Source organism: Saccostrea echinata, unplaced genomic scaffold (assembly GCF_033153115.1).
Source record: "Saccostrea echinata isolate AGI-Se365-2 ecotype Australia unplaced genomic scaffold, CSIRO_AGI_Sech_v1 ptg000029l, whole genome shotgun sequence".
Lineage (NCBI taxonomy): Eukaryota > Metazoa > Mollusca > Bivalvia > Ostreida > Ostreidae > Saccostrea > Saccostrea echinata.
In genome coordinates, this window is record NW_026889778.1 from 1,106,486 (window position 1) to 1,125,546 (window position 19,061).

Genomic DNA, 19,061 nt, shown 5'->3' on the forward strand with positions numbered 1-19,061 from the left:
CCTCCATTCATGCCAAAAGGTACAGTGTAATAGATTGTTTAGAATATCATTGGCGTATAATAATATTATTACTTTCTACTACATGTAATGTGTCGGCTAGTGTGATGTCACAGATTTAACTTGAGGCGCAAATAATGGGTAAGCAAGGAGGCTGATGCAGACCTAATATAATACTTGAATTTTGGCTTAATTTTTATTTCCAGTTATAGGAATATTTTTGTCATTAAACAGAAAGTTAGACTGTAAGTATGGGTACAAAAATGCGCATTGTCAAAAATGCTTCCTTTTTTGGCATTTGCAACAAAATGAAATTAATAGATAACATTTATCATCAACTTCCCCCCCCCCCTTTTCAACCAAATTTCTATCCTTAAAAAAAATTATGTGTAGCCTACAGCCTTTTTGCCTATATGGAATATACACCACAAAATATTTCCACACATCCTGCACCCAAACCCCACTTCTAACCCGATCAAAAATATTAATCTGGTCCCTTTGAATTTTTTAGCAGTTTGTAGCCCTTAATTCCTCTTTATTTTTGAAGATATTTCAAAATTGTTGCTATATTGGGCTTGTCCAAATCAACTTTATGTTTTATGTACAAGAAATCTAAGGGGGATGCTGTCAGATACATAAATTTGTATGTACATATATGCATGTATGTATCCGCTGCCATAGACATCAGAGATGTGGTATCGTGGTTGGAGGGGGGGGGGGGGGGGCTCCTCCCCTCCCCCAATTAATCTTTTACTATTAAAATTGTTCAGGAAAGGCTGGTTGGATTAGGCTGTGAAAAAAGTTTGAACTTAGAAACACCTTACTCCCATTTCCAACCCAACCCTACCCCACATATAATAGGAAATTAGAGTTAGCATTTCAGGTAAATTATCGAATATTTAATTTATCTCCGCAAGAACGATACCACCAGCATAATATTATGCTATTCAATATATATTTATGAATAAGCAGAGATTACAATTATTTTGTTCAAGTACATGTAATCAATTGTTAGGAACAAGTAAATTGTAAGAACTTGTTTCCGATCCATTTGCTTATGTCAATAAAATATTTTCAAAACAAACAAACGATCTGTTGAAACCACGCTGTTGGTAAACTACAACTCGAATTTCCTCCATGCTAATAAGTATACGTAAGTCTTTATCAATGAATAAATACCAGACGTTAACCGCAAGATATTGGGTGCATAATATGTAGTCAATATATCATGAATAAGTATTTTTAAAAAATCATAATTTGTTATTACTTACCAAAATTTTGTCTGACTCCTATTTCTCCGAAGGTCGTAAAGGATACCGAGGATTTCCGAAAATTTTCGGAAGGCATTGCGCACGAAAACCTTGAAGTTGATGAACACGAAACTCTAAAGCTCATTTTCTCGTAAAAAGTTTTATTCTATTTAGCAAATTGCACATACCCAAAATTAGTGGGAGAACAATATCTAAAACTAAATACTAGGAGAAATAAGACATATATAGCAGATCTTATTTAATTTTGCAAGTTTTAGCTGGTCTACATAATGACGATATATAATAATACCAACATATACATTGCTTGAAATTTAAATTTAAAAATTTCTATAATCATAAAATTTTGGCATATTTTTTGTATTTAAGGGACAAAAATATACTAAACTAAAATTAACTATTGTCAATTTAATATCAAAAAGTCATTAATTTTCTGTTCAGAGAGGGTCAAAATGTTAAGGCGACCGGTTTTGGTCCACTTATTCTACGAGGCTACTTAATGCCAATATATAAATATGAGCGGTCTCCTTAATGGCACAACCATATATATATATATATATATATATATATATATATATGTATGTATGTATACCTTCTCTAAGCCATAACTTGTCTTCTGCCAACACCCCATGTACACAATTGTCATGCTTGTTTGCTACATGCTCTGCTAAGGAGGCCCACTTCTGCTCCTTTGTATTTCCATCCTCACCACTAGATGCGGCAATCCAATAGCAATGGTTCACAGAGCTCTTCACCAATGGGCGAATGTCCTGGCAGTCCTTTTTCTTTGCTGCAGCTTCCAACTTCTTAGAGATGCCTGTCCAAAAAAAAAATGTAAAGTAACTCTTCTGTATGGGAAATAAGATTTTTTTGGCATGTGTCTATAATTCTGATATAATGATATAACTAAGAATTTCTGATACTTTTTAAGTACCTTTTGCCATGTGCCATACATTAAAGTAGTGGTTTTTATTCTGGTGTTCTGTTCGCATGTATTTTTTTTAACAATAAATGCCTGTCTGTTACTAAATTCTGGATCTGAATGCCCTCATCCTCTAGTCTTCTTAGGCTTCTCTTCAACCCCTCTAACTCCATATGTGTAGAGCTGGCTACTTCATTACTCTAGAAAATATTTGTGGAAAATTGTAATTCACGTGTAAATAGAATATTTTTTTTATTATATCTCCTAATGAAGCTTGAAATATAAGATATTTTGTTGATTTTCATTTACTGATCAATGGAAAATATAAACTAAATGTATCAAATATGTCATTGCAAACAATCTTTTCATTAAAATATATACCTGAACTAATTGGAAATCCAAAATCTTTCCCGTTCCCAAATCCATGAGAGAATATGATCCATATTTAGCAGAGTAGCCAGGGGAATCACATCTTGAATCTCCCCCAAGAGTGAGAACTCTTCCCTCGCAATCAGACAGGAGGGTCTGCTGGTGAAAATCCCAGGTAAAGAGAGATGGAGGGACAACATATGATGACTGTATTCTACTGACTGTGGAAGAGGACATCATCTACAGCTTCATGTGATCAAAAAGTCTCAGGCACTTGGACACATTTGCCCCACTAAATACTATGGCACCAGCAACCAGTAAATTGGACCATGGCATTCCCTTATGGCTTTTCTAGCTTTCCCAGTAGTTGTTATGTCCACATGTGCATGCTGAGAAGGCTGCCACAATAGTTCCTCTGGTAAACTCTTACTTTTGGTTGACAAGGGTTACCACAAATATCACATTTCTGAAGAAGCTGAGCCAGACTGGATTCCGAAAATAGGAACTGTCTCTCTTCATTTGGGGGAACATCAGTTCTCAATGGAAATCCTTTAACACAGACATCCTCCCCTTCATGAATGTCATCATCACTATCTGTAACCTCATCATCAAGGGGATCATAGTCAGAGTTTGCATAGTCCAAGTCACTATCCTCATCACTGTCTAATGAAGCTGTTGGGCCACTCGGTGGTGCGCGTATGGGGATAAAACCTGCAGCAACACTTTGAGGTACACCATCACTAACACTTGAACACTGAACTCCTATAGAACATGTTGTTACAGGTGGAACACATGGTGCACTTGGTTTTTCAGGAAGTGAAACTTGAATACGCCTTGTTCGCCTTGGTACAGGGATGGAAGCCTGAATCTTCTTGGAGCATGTCTGCGTCTCAGCTATGGTGTGAGTGGTGACTGTTTCTTCTGGTGCTTTCGCAGCTACAATACTAATATTCTCACTGGGCATAAGATTTGATGACTTCTCTGGCTCGGACTCAGTCGAGTCTGCATCAGCATCAGATCTATTGCACGGCTCCATCTCTTGCAGTATGTTGCGTAAAACCTGAAAATTAAAAAAAAAATCAGTGTGTTTATTAGTTACATGAAAAAAATTTTTTTTTTCACCGTGTTAAATTAAAACTGATTATTTAACAACAACATTAAGTTAAATTTGCTTTTATTAGTCATTTGAGTAATTTTCATTTTAATTTAAAGAGAAAAAAATTAATTCAGGCACAAAATACTAATAAATTTCTATCCTTATACCCCCCAGCCCCCCCCCCCCCCCCAAAAAAAAAAAAAAAAAAAAAAAAAACAAACAAACAAACAAACAAACACACGAAAAAAATATAGAGAGATACATATACATAAATATGTGTGGGTGTGTAATTTTTTTTTTTGGGGGGGGGGGGGGAGGGGGGGTTAGTTTGGGGTTGGGGTGATATTTCTGATTGGGCCTCATTTCTGTAATTGGCTTCTTTTTAAACTGTGCTGTATATGTATCATAAGAACTTCACTGTCTAGATAAATAAATTCTGAATAAATATCAAACTTACATCAGCCTTCTGGCGTTTCAATAAGGCCCCACGAAGTTGGGGTGGCAAGCAAATGGCGGCGGCATTCTCCTGGTTTTGACCTTTCATGATACGGAGAGGAACATCTGGAATTGAATCCTTCTTTAAACTTATCTTTGCGTTTGCATAGCCCAGCTGCTTTCGTGTGTCCGGGTCCCTATCTAGTTGGTTTTTAGGAGAAATGGTCTGAATGGTCTGAGCAAAGATGACTGTGTTTTTTCGGTTCAAAGTTCTTTCGCTTGCAGAACAACTACCATGTTTTTCTTCTCGCGGCATCTTTTGGGAAGGAGAAAAAGCTGATTCCAGATCCTTTCCTTTGCTCGTTCATACACCCAAAGGCAACACAGTATGGCATGATCACCAATTAATTAGATAATTGTCAATTTGTATCCAGATAACGGCATACAGTTTATACAAGGTGCGATAATTGCCCTAATCCTCAAACACAAAACAGCTGTTTCCTCACCTTCACGGTTGACTGCTCGTGCATGTGATGTCACAGGTTATGGCGGATAACGCTATGCATAATCACACTGCTCAAATTAATTAAAACCCTCTCAAAATGACAAATGTCATTTATACGAGTTTTTGAAACATTTTTTTTTTTGTTCAAATGTATTTATGTTATAGTTTTAACAAGATAAGATATTCACATTTTTTTGATAAAAGTCCTTTAAGCATGCGTTGGTGTATCGTACTATTATACATAACAGGGACACATTACGGTATATATACTAACCTTGGACGTAACAACCGATAAAAAGGGAACTGACTAGTAGCTATTAACTAGTACGTAAAATATGCGAATATCCTACAAACTTACTGAAACATGACAAAGGGCTAAATATGGTGGTGTTTCTAAAGTTGCCATGTATTAATTTATAATTATGTATTCATTTTTTTAAATAACGAGGGCCAGTAAAATTTTTGGTGGGCCAGTAAATTTAGAAAGTTTACTGGTCCTACTGGCCAGTAAGTTCGAAAAGATTTCGTGAAGACTGCATGTATGCCCCTCCCAGGGTTCATTAGTAAGGCAACATCAACATTTGTATTAGTGTATGAAGTTTGATGAAAAGCAACATCAACATTTGTATTAGTTAATGAAGTTTGATGAAAATATATATCTTGAATAGTTTCTTAAAAACTGAGTTTAATACATCATGATAGTAAAAAAAACCAAATCATTTTGGAGGTCAAGGTAAAAAAAATGGACACTGTTGATAAATTTTCACCAAATAGTGTATCAGTACATAAGCTTACATAAAAAAATATTTGGAAAAGTTGAGCGAAACACAATTTGAGAAAAAGTGATGTCAAGGTCAAAGGAAAGGTCAAGGTCAAAAAATGTTGATGCACTTGAATAGTTCTACATATGTATCAGCATGCGGAGTTCGATGGAATATCTTGATTTGTTTCTTTGAAACTAAGTTAAAAAATTTGAAAGTGAGGTCAAGGTAAATTGAAGGGCAAAGGTCAAAACATTGATGAAATTGAATAACACTCATCAATATATAAGCACATTAGGTTTGACAAAAAATATCTTGAATACCTTCTTTGAAATTTAGCCAAACACAAAATTGATGTCAAGTTCACCTGAGCCAAAAACTCAATTGGGCATCTCTATTGGAAAAGTGGCCTGCTTCTGTCATTTGTCCTATGAATATGTATCATAAATTATTTTTACCTTCTAAAACTTCATCTTTAACAATGAAGAGATGTTGATGGACTTCCAGTCCCCTGGTGGACTCTGTAGCTTCGCTGACATTTTGACGTTTCCCTCTTAATCGCTTCAGCAGAGTTGTTTTACCAGCCTCAGCACATCCAACAAGTATCCCTCTGGCGTGGGAAACAGTTGTCTTCTCCTTCCTCAGAAACTTCTTCAACTCAGCAACTTCATTTATATCATCACTGTTTGGATCTAAACAAAATTAAACATGTTCTTAGAGTAATCGGCAGAACACATGCATTAAGCAGAATTTGACATTTTGTTTTAATGTACAATATATATAAATATGAATTTCAGGAAAAAAAAATATGTTAATATTCTGTTAGTTTTGAATTTTATCTCTCTAACTCAGTTCCAAAATGTTATCTGGTTATTTTTGTTGCTTTGTTCCTCATCATGCTCATGGGCTAAGAACAAGGTATGAAATTAAACAGTCATTTCAATTTCATTTCAACTTGATAGTGAAATGATGCAGAGTTATAGAAAATAGATCTGATCATTCATAATCATTTTTGGAATATCAATATACATGTATTTGTTTCTTTTGTAAAAAAAATAAGAAATTCCTCTGTGTAGTCTACAAATATCATGAATTATATAGGAAAAACTATTTTTGTAGCAGAAAAGTAGTTATTATTTTTTTACCTATGAAATAAGAAATTTAACTATGCGTCATCTAACCAGCCTTCATCAGGTTTTAAAAACAACTAGAAATATGTCCATAGGACATGAATGCCCCGCCGAGGGTATATTAGTAATGCAAATTTTAACACAAATTGAGAAAAGTGAGGTCAAGGTCAAAGAAAAGGTCAAGGTCAAAAAATATTGATGCAGTTGAATAGCTTACATCAGTATGTATCAGCATATGATGTTTGAAACTAATTTAAGAAAAGTGAGGTCAAGGTCAAAGGAAAGGTCAAGGTCAAAAAATGTTCATGCAGTTGCATAGCCCTCATCAATATCTATCAGCATATGAAGTTTGATAAAAATATCTTGGATCGTTTCTTTGAAACTGAGCTTTGAACAGAGCTAAACGCAAAGTGTGACAGGACAGATGGAAGGACAGAAGGATGGAAGGACGGAAGACGGACATGACAAACACTATATGCCCTGGCCATATTCATGGCAGGGCATAATAAACCATTTTCCAAGAACATAACAAGTTTAAAACAACAAGAGGCCCATGGGCCACATCGCTCACCTGAGCACATTGGCTATGAAAAAAACAAGCAAAAATCATTTCAGTATTGAAAAGTTTACCGGTTGGGGGGGGGGGGGGGGGGAGTTGAATTTTAAACTACCTGATGATGCTTTCATATCAATATAACAAATGGCTTTGCTGTTCTTGAGCAGAAGATTGTTTCCCATATTTTCAATTGTAAAAATTTGATCCCCCACTGTGGCCCCCACCCTACCCCCGGGGGCCCTCATTGAAAAAAATTCATTCTACACTACCCAAGGATGCCTCCATATCAATTTGACTAATCATGGCTTTTCTGTTCTTGAGAAAAAGATTTTTTCCTATATATTCCTCTGTAATCTTTGATCACCCATTGTGGCCCCACCCTACCTCCTGGGGTCATGATTTGAACAAATTTGAATCTACACTACCTGAGGATGCTTCTTTATAAATATGACCAATCATGGCTTTACTGTTCTTAAGAAGAAGATTTCTAAAGATATTTTCCTTTATATATTTTTATGTAAAATTTTGATCCCCCATTGTGGCCCCACCCTACCCCCGGGGGTCATGCTTTGAACAAACTTAAATCTACACTCCCTGAAGATGCTTCCACATAAGTTTCATCTTTCCTGGCCCAGTGGTTCTTGAGAAGAAGATTTTTAAATGATGCCATTTTTTTTCACCAATTCCTAATTATCTCCCTTTGAAAGAGGGCGTGGCCCTTCATTTGAACAAATTTAAATCTCCTTCACCCAAGGATACTTTGTGGCAAGTTTGGTTGAATTTGGCCCAGTGGTTCTTGAGAAGAAGTCGAAAATGTGAAAAGTTTACAGACGGACAGACGGACGACGGACAAAATGTGATCAGAAAAGCTCACTTGAGCCTTCGGCTCGGCTGAGCTAAAAAGTTGACACGAATAAAGGTGAGGAGAGAAAACATTGATTTTTGTCATATTTTTGCCCCGCTAGATCACTTTTATGGTCGACGTAGCACGATACAATGGAACTTTTCAATTTCAATGAACATGAGCCAACCCAAAATTGTACACCTTATTTTCCCAAGATTTTAAAAGATAAATTGAAAATTAATTTTCATTTGGTTCTTGTGGAGGTTTTTTTTTTACTTCTTTACATAATAAATACAGAACAAAAAAGGTTTGGTACATTAAAAAAATACTGAAAGAAAATGTTTAAGTAGCATGATATAGTGAGACACCCCCTCCCCACCCCCCTTTCCCAAGAAAAAAAGTATGTGGGGGAGGAGGGGGGGGGGGGAAGGGGGTATAACTATATACTTCTGAATTTGGTTTCACTTTTAATCTGCAAAAATTCCATGTAATATACATGTAGAATGTCAACCCAGTACACAGTGTAGATTTACTGAACACCTGTTATAGAAATACACAGCATTCCTAGACAGAGCTGTGTTAATATCAATGGTGTCTATAACTCTCAAAATTGTACAAAGTGTTTGTAGTCACTGTGATGGAATTTTGCTTGAATGGCATATTTAAAGAACTGCATATCAACTATTGATAAGAACTAGGACAATTCCCCCTCCAACCCCCCAATTTCCATCCCTTCGCCCCTGCCCCCACCCCCCATTTTACAACCATTTTTTCCATTTCCTGACATTTGTAGTAATGTATAAAGTTAACCTACAAACACCCAATGTATCCACTTCCTCTTTTTAGCAGAAGAACATAAAATCATGTCAACCCAAACAGAAGACAGAATCAATGAGAGTTATACAACAAATCATTTGTCAGCCAGGGAACTGAACACTCTATACAACATTATACATAGCTCTACAGTTTACATACATTTTATACAAGATGTAGGACAGATTCTATGTCAAGTCTCATCTGTACAAAATCTGGAGTAGTTTGTTAAAGACGACAGAGTTAACAACTAAACTAAGTACATAATAAATAACCCTAATTAAATCTTAAGTATATCATCTGAAAATTATATGGTTATAAATTACAACTTATAAATTAATACCCTCATCTTAAAATCATTTCTTGTGAATTAATGCAACAAGTTAGAATTCAATTAACCATGTCATGTAATTACACTTCAAACTATCAGTATGAATTATTCATTAATGTCTTGTAATTACACACAAAATAATGACTATAATATATTGTATACACTAAACATTGTACAACAAAACATATAATTATACTTATGTATTATTTACCAGTCAGATTATCCCCTCCATTGATAAGTCTGTATATGTACACTGTGTTGTTGTACCGTGATCCCACCCAGAGAAGGTTAGTGATGTCATCATAACTCAGGCCGTGTGGTCTGTCTATCCCGTGTTCTGATGTCTGTATCAATGACAGGAATTGTCCGTCTTTATCAATCATCTGTACTGTGTGGGTGTTAGGATCACACACCAGGATGTGTGACAGCGCGTCAGTACAGATTCCACGTGGTTCTAGTCCTGATCCTGATGGAGGTCCTGTGTAGGAGAAGCGATGTCTCCCACCCTGATCTGTCACCACTACAGCACCACGGTAATAGTCAGACACAATAACATCTCCATTGCGGTTCTCTGTGATGTAGACAGGTAGACTATACAGTCTCTGACCTGTGTTGTTGTCGTGCTGTATGGTCTGTATGTGTAGTCCTGTGTTATTGTAACGGTTTACCTGGGCTGTATTTGTATCAGTATTAAACATCCCGACCAGCAGGTCTCCAGTGGAGGGGGAGCTGTAGACACACTGTGGTCTCCATGGTGCTGTGTTGTACTTTATTAATGTAGTCTGTACTCTGTGATCTGTAGACAGTTTGTTGATGTTACCGTGACTGTCTATATAAATTAAATCACCGTCTCTAGTCACTGTGTGTACTCCATAACCACTATCTATATCTGTCAGATGATGTAGTTTATCACCTGCTGTGTTTGTCAAGATGAGATTGAATAGATCACTGATCCAGACCCGGTCTGATGTTACACGGGTAATGTGACTACAATCACTAACACCTGTCACTGTGACAGATTTCTGTAACACTAATCTATACATCATTGACAGCAGACATTTATTTCATCTTTATCCTGTGGTTTTATAACAGAATCCTGTGTTGATTTCCTCAGTCAGGGAGATTTCTCTGTAAATTACATTGTGTTAGAATTGTTTACATCAATAACAGGGCTCTCTTTATAATATACTCATATAAAAATGTTTTGGTTTAAAGAATTTATAGAATTGAATAGAATTAAGTCCAAGATAAACATAAATAGAATTAAGTCCCAGATAAACATAAATAGAATTAAGTCCCAGATAAACCTAAATACCTTTACACTGGGTGCTGAGTGATTTCTATGTTTCAATGCCTTCAAGTGTCCTCAATGAAACCTGTCTAACAAAGTGTAAATTAGAAATTAAAACCACATCAATTGTGAAATACTGGAAATACTTAAACTTTATAATTTACAAAAGAATAATCATGATAAACACTGCTTTCTTACAAATACTAATTCATAAGTTATAACATTAAAACAGGGTAAGATAGAGATGTTCTACTATAACACTCTATAGATAGGTATGATTACAGTGTGTCATAAGTTATAACATTAAAACAGTGTAAGATAGAGAGGTTCTACTATGACACTCTATAGATAGGTATGATTTATACAGTGTGTCATAAGTTATAACATTAAAACAGTGTAAGATAGAGATGTTCTACTATAACACTCTATAGATAGGTATGATTTATACAGTGTGTCATAAGTTATAACATTAAACAGTGTAAGATTGAGATGTTCTACTATAACACTCTATAGATAGGTATGATCACTGTGTGAATTCACAAAGTTATAAAAACTAATAAAGTAACAGAGAAATGTATACCACACTGATTTCTTGTATCTGGTAATTTTTCATCTCGTGTCTGTGTTCTGGGTAAAGAAAACAAAGAACATTATCATATATCACGTCTATAAAAAAAAGTTTATACTTTATCTTATTTTATTCAATCATGACAAAATTGTGTCTACTATTTGAAATAACAATTTAAATCTTTATAGCTTTAATCTTGATCCATTGTTTGCTTTACCCTGATTGTTTTTAGCCATTCTTAAACAAGAGGCCCATGGCCACAACGCTCACCTGAGTAACTTTGGCCCTGCTGTTCTTCACTAGATTTTCTCCCTTGTAATATTTATTGTGGCCCCACACTACTGCCAGGGGGGTCATGATTTGAATAATTTAGAATCTACACTGCCTTAGGAAGCAGTTTCAGCTTTTCTGGCCCAGTGGTTCTTGAGAAGAAGATTTTAAAAGATTTTTCCTATATATTTCAATGTAAAAATTGATTCCCTATTGTGGCCCCACCCTACCACTGGGGCCATGTTTTGAAAAATTTAGAATCTATAATACCCAAGGATGCTTTCACATAAGTTTCAGCTTTTCTGGCCCTGTGGTTCTTGAGAAGATTTTGAAAGATTTTTCCTATATTTCAATGTAAAACTCTGATTCCCTATTGTAGCCCCACCCTTCCCCTAGGGCCATGATTTGAACAATTTAGAATCTACACTTCCCATAAATGCGTTGAAAAAAGAGTATATGATACCAATATATCATATAAATATTTAGCCTAAACTATATGTACAATACGCAAGTTTCCATGGAATTATTAATTTCATAAAACAATATTTCTATGTCTTTAATTTATTTTCTAAACAGAAGCTAAATGGCATATTTTATTTCGCAAGAAAATGATTGAAATGTTTGGTAAAACTCAGCAGCTTCTGGTCCCTCACCAGCAGGCACATAGTTTGGGGGGGGGGGGGGGGGGGGCAGTGGGGGCTCAGTCTGTGCCCCCCCCCCCAAAAAAAATTTCCAAACCTAACCAATGTTCAGAGGAAGGGTGATTCCCCTTTTATTGTTGTAGAGCAGTTAAATAATGGTAATTTGGTAATGGTAATAATTAAATTCTGTTTAGTGAAAGTTGGAACTTAACTCCCCTCCCAGAACCCCTGCTGTTCTTCACTTCCATTCCATTGTGCGCCTGACCTAATTCTGCTGAAGGCACTACAACTCTGATTCCCTATTGTAGTCCCATTGTAGCTTCCATATAACTTTCAGCTTTTTAGCCCAGTGGAGATTTTTTTAATGACCCCACCCTATTTTGTCTTTTCTTGATTATCTCCCCTTATAAAGGGACATGACCCTTCATTTAAATAACTTAATCTCCCCTTTACCCAAGGATGCTTTGTACCAACTTTGGTTAAAATTGGCCTAGTGGTTTTTGAGAGGAAGTTGAAAATGTGAAAAGTTAACAGACAAACAGATGGACAACAGAGTGATCAGAAAAGCTCACTTGAGCTTCCAGCTCAGGTGAGCTGAAAAAACAATTAAATGTACTGAACGCATTTATTTTATAGTTTATGAACTTATGAACTTTTACATTTGAAGAAAATATGTAAACCTGTAAGGTGGGCATTTTTTCATCCTCTTAACAACTACTCAGCACATCCTGTGGAATCTGTCAAAACAATTTAAGGACATTTAGCTATATATGCACGTATATAATGGCTTTGAGCTTGTAAGACACTGTAGGTATGTAACTACAAATAATACTAGTGATACATAATAATACAATGTATAATATACATTTATTGCCTGATAGTGAGGGAGACATGAAGATTTCTTCGCCCATGAAAAATCATATTTCCCGAGGGCAACGCCCTCGTGGAATATGATTTTTCATGGGCGAAGAAATCTTCATGTCTCCAGAACATTCATGCAATAAATTGTTTATTATACCAAATCAAGCACAGTGCAGGAAATATAAAGAAAATCCAAGTAATAGAGTAAACATATGTTAAGAACAATATGAAAACAGATGTAAGTTACACCACTAGCCGCGCTTCATAAGAACAAAAATCCTTTGTGACAAAGTCAGTGTGATTTACACACTAGTAACATTCAAACCCCACCCTTGAAAACACCATTTTAAATATTTTTTTTACACATTTAAATCGACACACTCAATCAACGATAAAAACAATCTAACTCAGTAGTAATCATCCCAGTCACTGCATTGTGACGTCACAATCGTGAAACAGGACGTGAAACACGACGTTTTGTTGCAGGGCAAACATGGCAGTCACATGACTGTCTCGGCCAATCAGAATCTTTTTACTAGTGATTATTTATATGAGGTATAATACATAATCTTTCTTACTAGTGATTATTTATATGAGGTAAAATAATGTGTAATATGTCTCTAAAACATGAATACCTCAAACAATAATACGTGTAATATGTCTATAGAACATGAATGTCTCACCCAATAATACATGTGTAATGTGTCTGTAGGACATGAATGTCTCACCCAATGATACATGTGTAATATGTCTATAGAACATGACTGCCTCACCCAATAATACATGTGTAATATTTCTGTAGAGCATGAATGTCTCACCCAATAATACATGTGTAATATATCTGTAAAACATGAATGCCTCACCCAATAATACATGTGTAATATGTCTGTAGGACATGAATGCCTCACCCAATAATACATGTGTAATATGTCTATAGAACATGAATGTCTCACCCAATAATACATGTGTAATATTTCTGTAGAGCATGAATGTCTCACCCAATAATACATGTGTAATATGTCTGTAGGACATGAATGCCTCACCCAATAATACATGTGTAATATGTCTGTAGAACATGAATGTCTCACCCAATAATACATGTGTAATTTAAACAATAAAATGCTTTCTTTGGTTGTTCGTACGGGAATTAATGTCACAGCTGTTGCAGAAAAAATACATAACCCGCATAAGTGGGTTATGTGATTTTTTTTCTGCAATAGCTGTGACGTTAATTCCCGTACTAACAAACAAAGCAAGACATTTTATTGTTTATATTTATATCTTTACATAAAAAAAACACTCAAAGTAAATTAAATGTGTTAAATATTGTATTATAGATGTGTATGTCATTGTATGCATAATTGATGGAACAGCTGTTGCTTTAGAAATCTATGCAGGTGGCTTGCTTAGTGTTGTTTATGGACTGATTAACGGCAATGGTTTTTATAAAAAATAAAGGAAATAATATTCAGTGGATGTAAATATATGTCTGTAAAACATGAATGCCCCACCCAATAATACATGTGTAATATGTCTATAGAACATGAATGTCTCACCCAATGATACATGTGTAATATGTCTGTATAACATGAATGTCTCACCCAATAATACATGTGTAATATGTCTATAGAACATGAATGTCTCACCCAATGATACATGTGTAATATGTCTGTATAACATGAATGCCTCACCCAATAACACATGTGTAATATGTCTGTAGAATATGAATGTCTCACCCAATAATACATGTGTAATATGTCTATAGGACATGAATGTCTCACCCAATAATACATGTGTAATATGTCTGTAGAATATGAATGTCTCACCCAATAATACATGTGTAATATGTCTGTAGAACATGAATGTCTCACCCAATGATACATGTGTAATATGTCTGTAGAATATAAATGTCTCACCCAATAATACATGTGTAATATGTCTGTAGGACATGAATGTCTCACCCAATGATACATGTGTAATATGTCTGTAGAATATGAATGTCTCACCCAATGATACATGTGTAATATGTCTGTAGAATATGAATGTCTCACCCAATAATACATGTGTAATATGTCTGTAGAACATGAATGTCTCACCCAATATTAAAACATTGCTCTGATGTCATGCCTTTGTTCTTGTAGTCTAAAAATTTACCTGTAGCCGTCCGATAATAATAATTAACAGTCCAATAATATATTAATGGACGGCAATGATAACAAAATCGGACAGTAGTTAAAAAACAACAACTAGAGGGAAATCAAGGTTTAATTTTTCCAGAAACCAAAAAAAAGTTAGGGAGAAAAAATTCAGGGAAAGAGAACGCGAGGAAATTAAGCTGTTAAAAATAGCAAATCCAAGAAGAAACTGGAGTTTTAACCTTCCTCAAAAGTAACACTTTCCATTCGGTTCTTTGCAAAGCATTTTCGATACAGTGTGAATAAGCCAATAAAAATCCATTTCTGATAAAGAACCAGTCTGCGAATCTCTTCATTTAACGAGGTTTGTTCGCCAATGACCGCACTTTTAAAACCCAAGATTTTCATTATATCATCCAATCAAAATTTTAAAATAAAAATCCGAATTTTACTTTAAATGCATTTTGATGATATCATCAAACACTGTATCTGTATCAATGTCAAACGCACTTAATAAAAAAAAAATATTCCGAATCATAAAAAAATCCTTCATCACCTAACCACTGTCCATAGTTCCTGCTAAGCCCAACGACTGCCATTGAATGAATGAAACAAAAGATCACTGATTTTACTGTCTAAAGAAAAGAAAAACTTTCTCTTTTCTTTTGTCTACTTATTAGAAAGTTTCAGGTAGAAAACTATTGATGCCTGAACTCCTATTGTGTAATTATCGGACTCCTCCAGGTAGCTTTTGGACATTTATATAGCAATGTTTTAAGTAAGATATATGCCTCATACAATTCTATATGTAAAATTATCAGACTGTTTTCGGCCCTAACGGGCCTCAAACAGTCTGATAATTTTACATATAGAACAGTATTCGGCATATATCCATTACATACATGTGTAATATGTCTATAGGACATGAATGCCCCACCCAATAATACATGTGTAATATGTCTGTAGAATATGAATGTCTCACCCAATAATACATGTGTAATATGTCTGTAGGACATGAATGTCTCACCCAATAATACATGTGTAATATGTCTGTATAACATGAATGTCTCACCCAATAATACATGTGTAATATGTCTGTAGGACATGAATTCCTCATCCAATAATACATGTGTAATATGTCTGTATAACATGAATGTCTCACCCAATAATACATGTGTAATATATCTGTAAAACATGAATGTCTCACCCAATAATACATGTGTAATATATCTGTAAAACATGAATGTCTCACCCAATAATACATGTGTAATATATCTGTAAAACATGAATGTCTCACCCAATAATACATGTGTAATATGTCTGTAAAACATGTATGTCTCACCCAATAATACATGTGTAATATATCTGTAAAACCTGAATGTCTCACCCAATAATACATGTGTAATATGTCTGTACAACATGAATGCCCCACCCAATAATACATGTGTAATATGTCTGTACAACATGAATGTCTCACCCAATAATACATGTGTAATATGTCTGTACAACATGTATGTCTCACCCAATAATACATGTGTAATATATCTGTAAAACCTGAATGTCTCACCCAATAATACATGTGTAATATGTCTGTACAACATGAATGTCTCACCCAATAATACATGTGTAATATGTCTGTACAACATGAATGTCTCACCCAATAATACATGTGTAATATATCTGTAAAACATGAATGCCCCACCCAATAATACATGTGTAATCATGGTAATATGTCTGTACAAAATGTCTCACCCAATAATCTGTCTCACCTAATATGACAAATAGTGCATGACATTCACAGTAAGGCATAAAAGTGTGTCTTAACTAGAGGTACTGTAAGCAAGCTCACAAAATAATACCCACGCTGATTTTTTTTTTGTAAGTGATTATTCAAATGTTGTAAATGTGACCTTGAACTTGCCACTAAGACCTTGGTTAAATAGATGACACATCCTCTTGTCATTAGTAATCTTTCAGTGAAATATTGACATGCAATGTTTCTCCATTAGAAAATTATTGAGCTGTTATGCATTTTACACTTTTTATAAGTGACCTTGAAGGTGCTGGAATGACCTTGGATCAAGGTCATGATACACCCTCAGATCAAAAACAATCTCTGTACCAAGTATGAGCTTCCAAAGATTCTCCATTTAAAAGTCACAGTTAAGCACGGACAAGAATTTCATATTTTTGGTGCCAGTGACATTAAACTTGCTAAAATGACCTTGCATCAAGATCATGACACACACTCAGTGTTTTCCTTTATTTCAAAGTAAAGAGTTAGAGATCAATTGTTACAGGCTAGGGGATGAGTTTTATGAACAAAAACTCTATGGACCTTACAACAATTATTTTTAAAATTTTTTATTTCTAAGCGGCATTTTTATCAATTGAAGTGGTCAATTTGGTCGGTAGCCAGTTCTTAGGAAAAACACTGACCCTCGCGTTATAAGAAATCCCTGTACCAAGTTTGAGCTTCCAGTGATTCCCCTAGGGGTGAAACGGTACACCGCGGTATTTTTCATCGGTTTGATACACGGTGCAAAATTCCCCATCTTCAGTTCGGTTCAATTTTCGGTCGGGATCGTTATTCAGTCAGGTTATGCATAGGTAAAACATGCTACTGTGCATAATTAAATTTTAAAAACATAAGTTTCACCCCTAGATTCCCTAATACAAACTTAAAACCTGGACAAAAATTTTATAACTTTTTGTTGGTGACCTTGAACTAGCCAGAATAATCTTGGGTCAAGGCCAAGACAAACCCTCATAACATAAGCAATCTCAGTGCCAAGTAAGAGCTTTAAGTATTTCTCCATAACAAAGTTAAAGCCCAAACAAGCTCGTACTGATGGACAGATGGACAGACAAGGTGATTCTAAGATACCTCACAAACTCCATTAGCAGGGGTATAATTAAATCTTAACTCATATAAAGGGATTATAGAAACCTGCACAATGTTGATATCCTCTTCTTTTCTAAAGTTGTACTTTACATCATGTGGAATCTGTCAAAAAACAGTAAGACATTTCTTAATTAATGTACTTTTCAATCTGGTTTACAAAGACATGTGTTTGAATGTTATTTTCTAAGGTACATAATAGAAAGATAAAACTTCCAAGGATAAAACAACATTGAAAGAAAATTGATGGCAGTACAGCACTTGAATGACTTGAGTTATGAATTTCACAATTTTGAAAGGAGCATCCTTGCTGATCATAACCATGCACTTAGTTTATCTCCTAAATACCCTTGCTCAAATAATCATGCCCTTATCTTACTTTGTTTGTTAAATACTCAGGAACAGAGAAGAGGATTTTTTAAAGAAATTATGCATTTTTACTGTGTGATCAATAGAGCCCCACTCTTACTCCATAAGCCCTGACCCAGAGGCTATGGATTTCACAATTGTGGTCAAGGACTCCATGCTTATTACAATAATGCCAACAGATTAACTGTTTGGTGTCCAGGAGTAAAGAAGATTTTTTAAGATTGCATCAATTTGGATAGTTTAACCCCACCCTTCAAGCCCCAGGGGGCGGGGATCATGAAATTCAGTAATTTGTTTCCCTTTATCCATAGATGCCATATGCTAAAATTGGTTGAAATTGGTTCAGCAGTTTCAGCAAGAAGCTGAAAATGTTCAAATATTAACACACGACGTACGACGACGGACGAAAATGGATAGCAATTGGTCACCTGAGTGACTCAGGTGACCTAAAAAAAAGGCATTTTCTTTAAAACTTTTCATTCTTAGAATACTCTGCCGTACTCTTTGTCTAATTTTAAAACATTTACATACTTTAATTGAAGACCTGAATTTTATCCATTTTTTAAAAATACAAACCCTTGATATTCAAAAAGGAAATTCAGTTAAACCTGTAAAATAGTGATTTCTTCATCTTCTTTAGCTTTACACAGTTAAACAGCACATCCTGGGAGACCTGTCAAAATAAACTCTGTACAGTTAGTTAATATTTCTGTATAGCTTCAACGTATTAAAGGTACAAATAATTTTATTATGAGGCATCTTTGGGTTTATTCATGCATATGTTTCACGATGCCTGTATAAAAGTAGCCTGATACTCTTAAAACTATAATACATTTCTTAATTTACTTTTTGACTTATATACTCACAACTCACAAACCTGTTAAATATAAAGGAAAATATAGGTAATCAGAGATTACAGAGCTCACCTCAATGAATGTTGCCTTTAAGTAAGGCAAAGTCCTGCACTAAACAATATTCTAGTAGTGTGCATCCCTAG

At 35.0% G+C, this 19,061-nt stretch overlaps 1 protein-coding gene and 1 pseudogene across 1 annotated transcript in view; both read right to left on the reverse strand.

Moving 5' to 3' along the window:
- LOC133195446 (uncharacterized) overlaps window positions 1-2,613 on the reverse strand; it is a 32,844-nt pseudogene extending 30,231 nt beyond the window's left edge.
- LOC133195444 (uncharacterized) overlaps window positions 1-17,772 on the reverse strand; it is a 319,912-nt gene extending 302,140 nt beyond the window's left edge. Inside the window, exons 1-5 of the mRNA XM_061331287.1 lie at window positions 17,744-17,772; window positions 12,478-12,534; window positions 10,899-10,945; window positions 10,343-10,407; window positions 9,239-10,155 (exon numbers count right to left, since the gene is read on the reverse strand). Coding sequence (XP_061187271.1) covers window positions 9,239-10,073 — 835 coding nt within the window. The 5' untranslated portion in view covers window positions 10,074-10,155; window positions 10,343-10,407; window positions 10,899-10,945; window positions 12,478-12,534; window positions 17,744-17,772. The remainder of the gene's footprint in view (window positions 1-9,238; window positions 10,156-10,342; window positions 10,408-10,898; window positions 10,946-12,477; window positions 12,535-17,743) is intronic.
- Window positions 17,773-19,061: the final 1,289 nt, after the last annotated feature.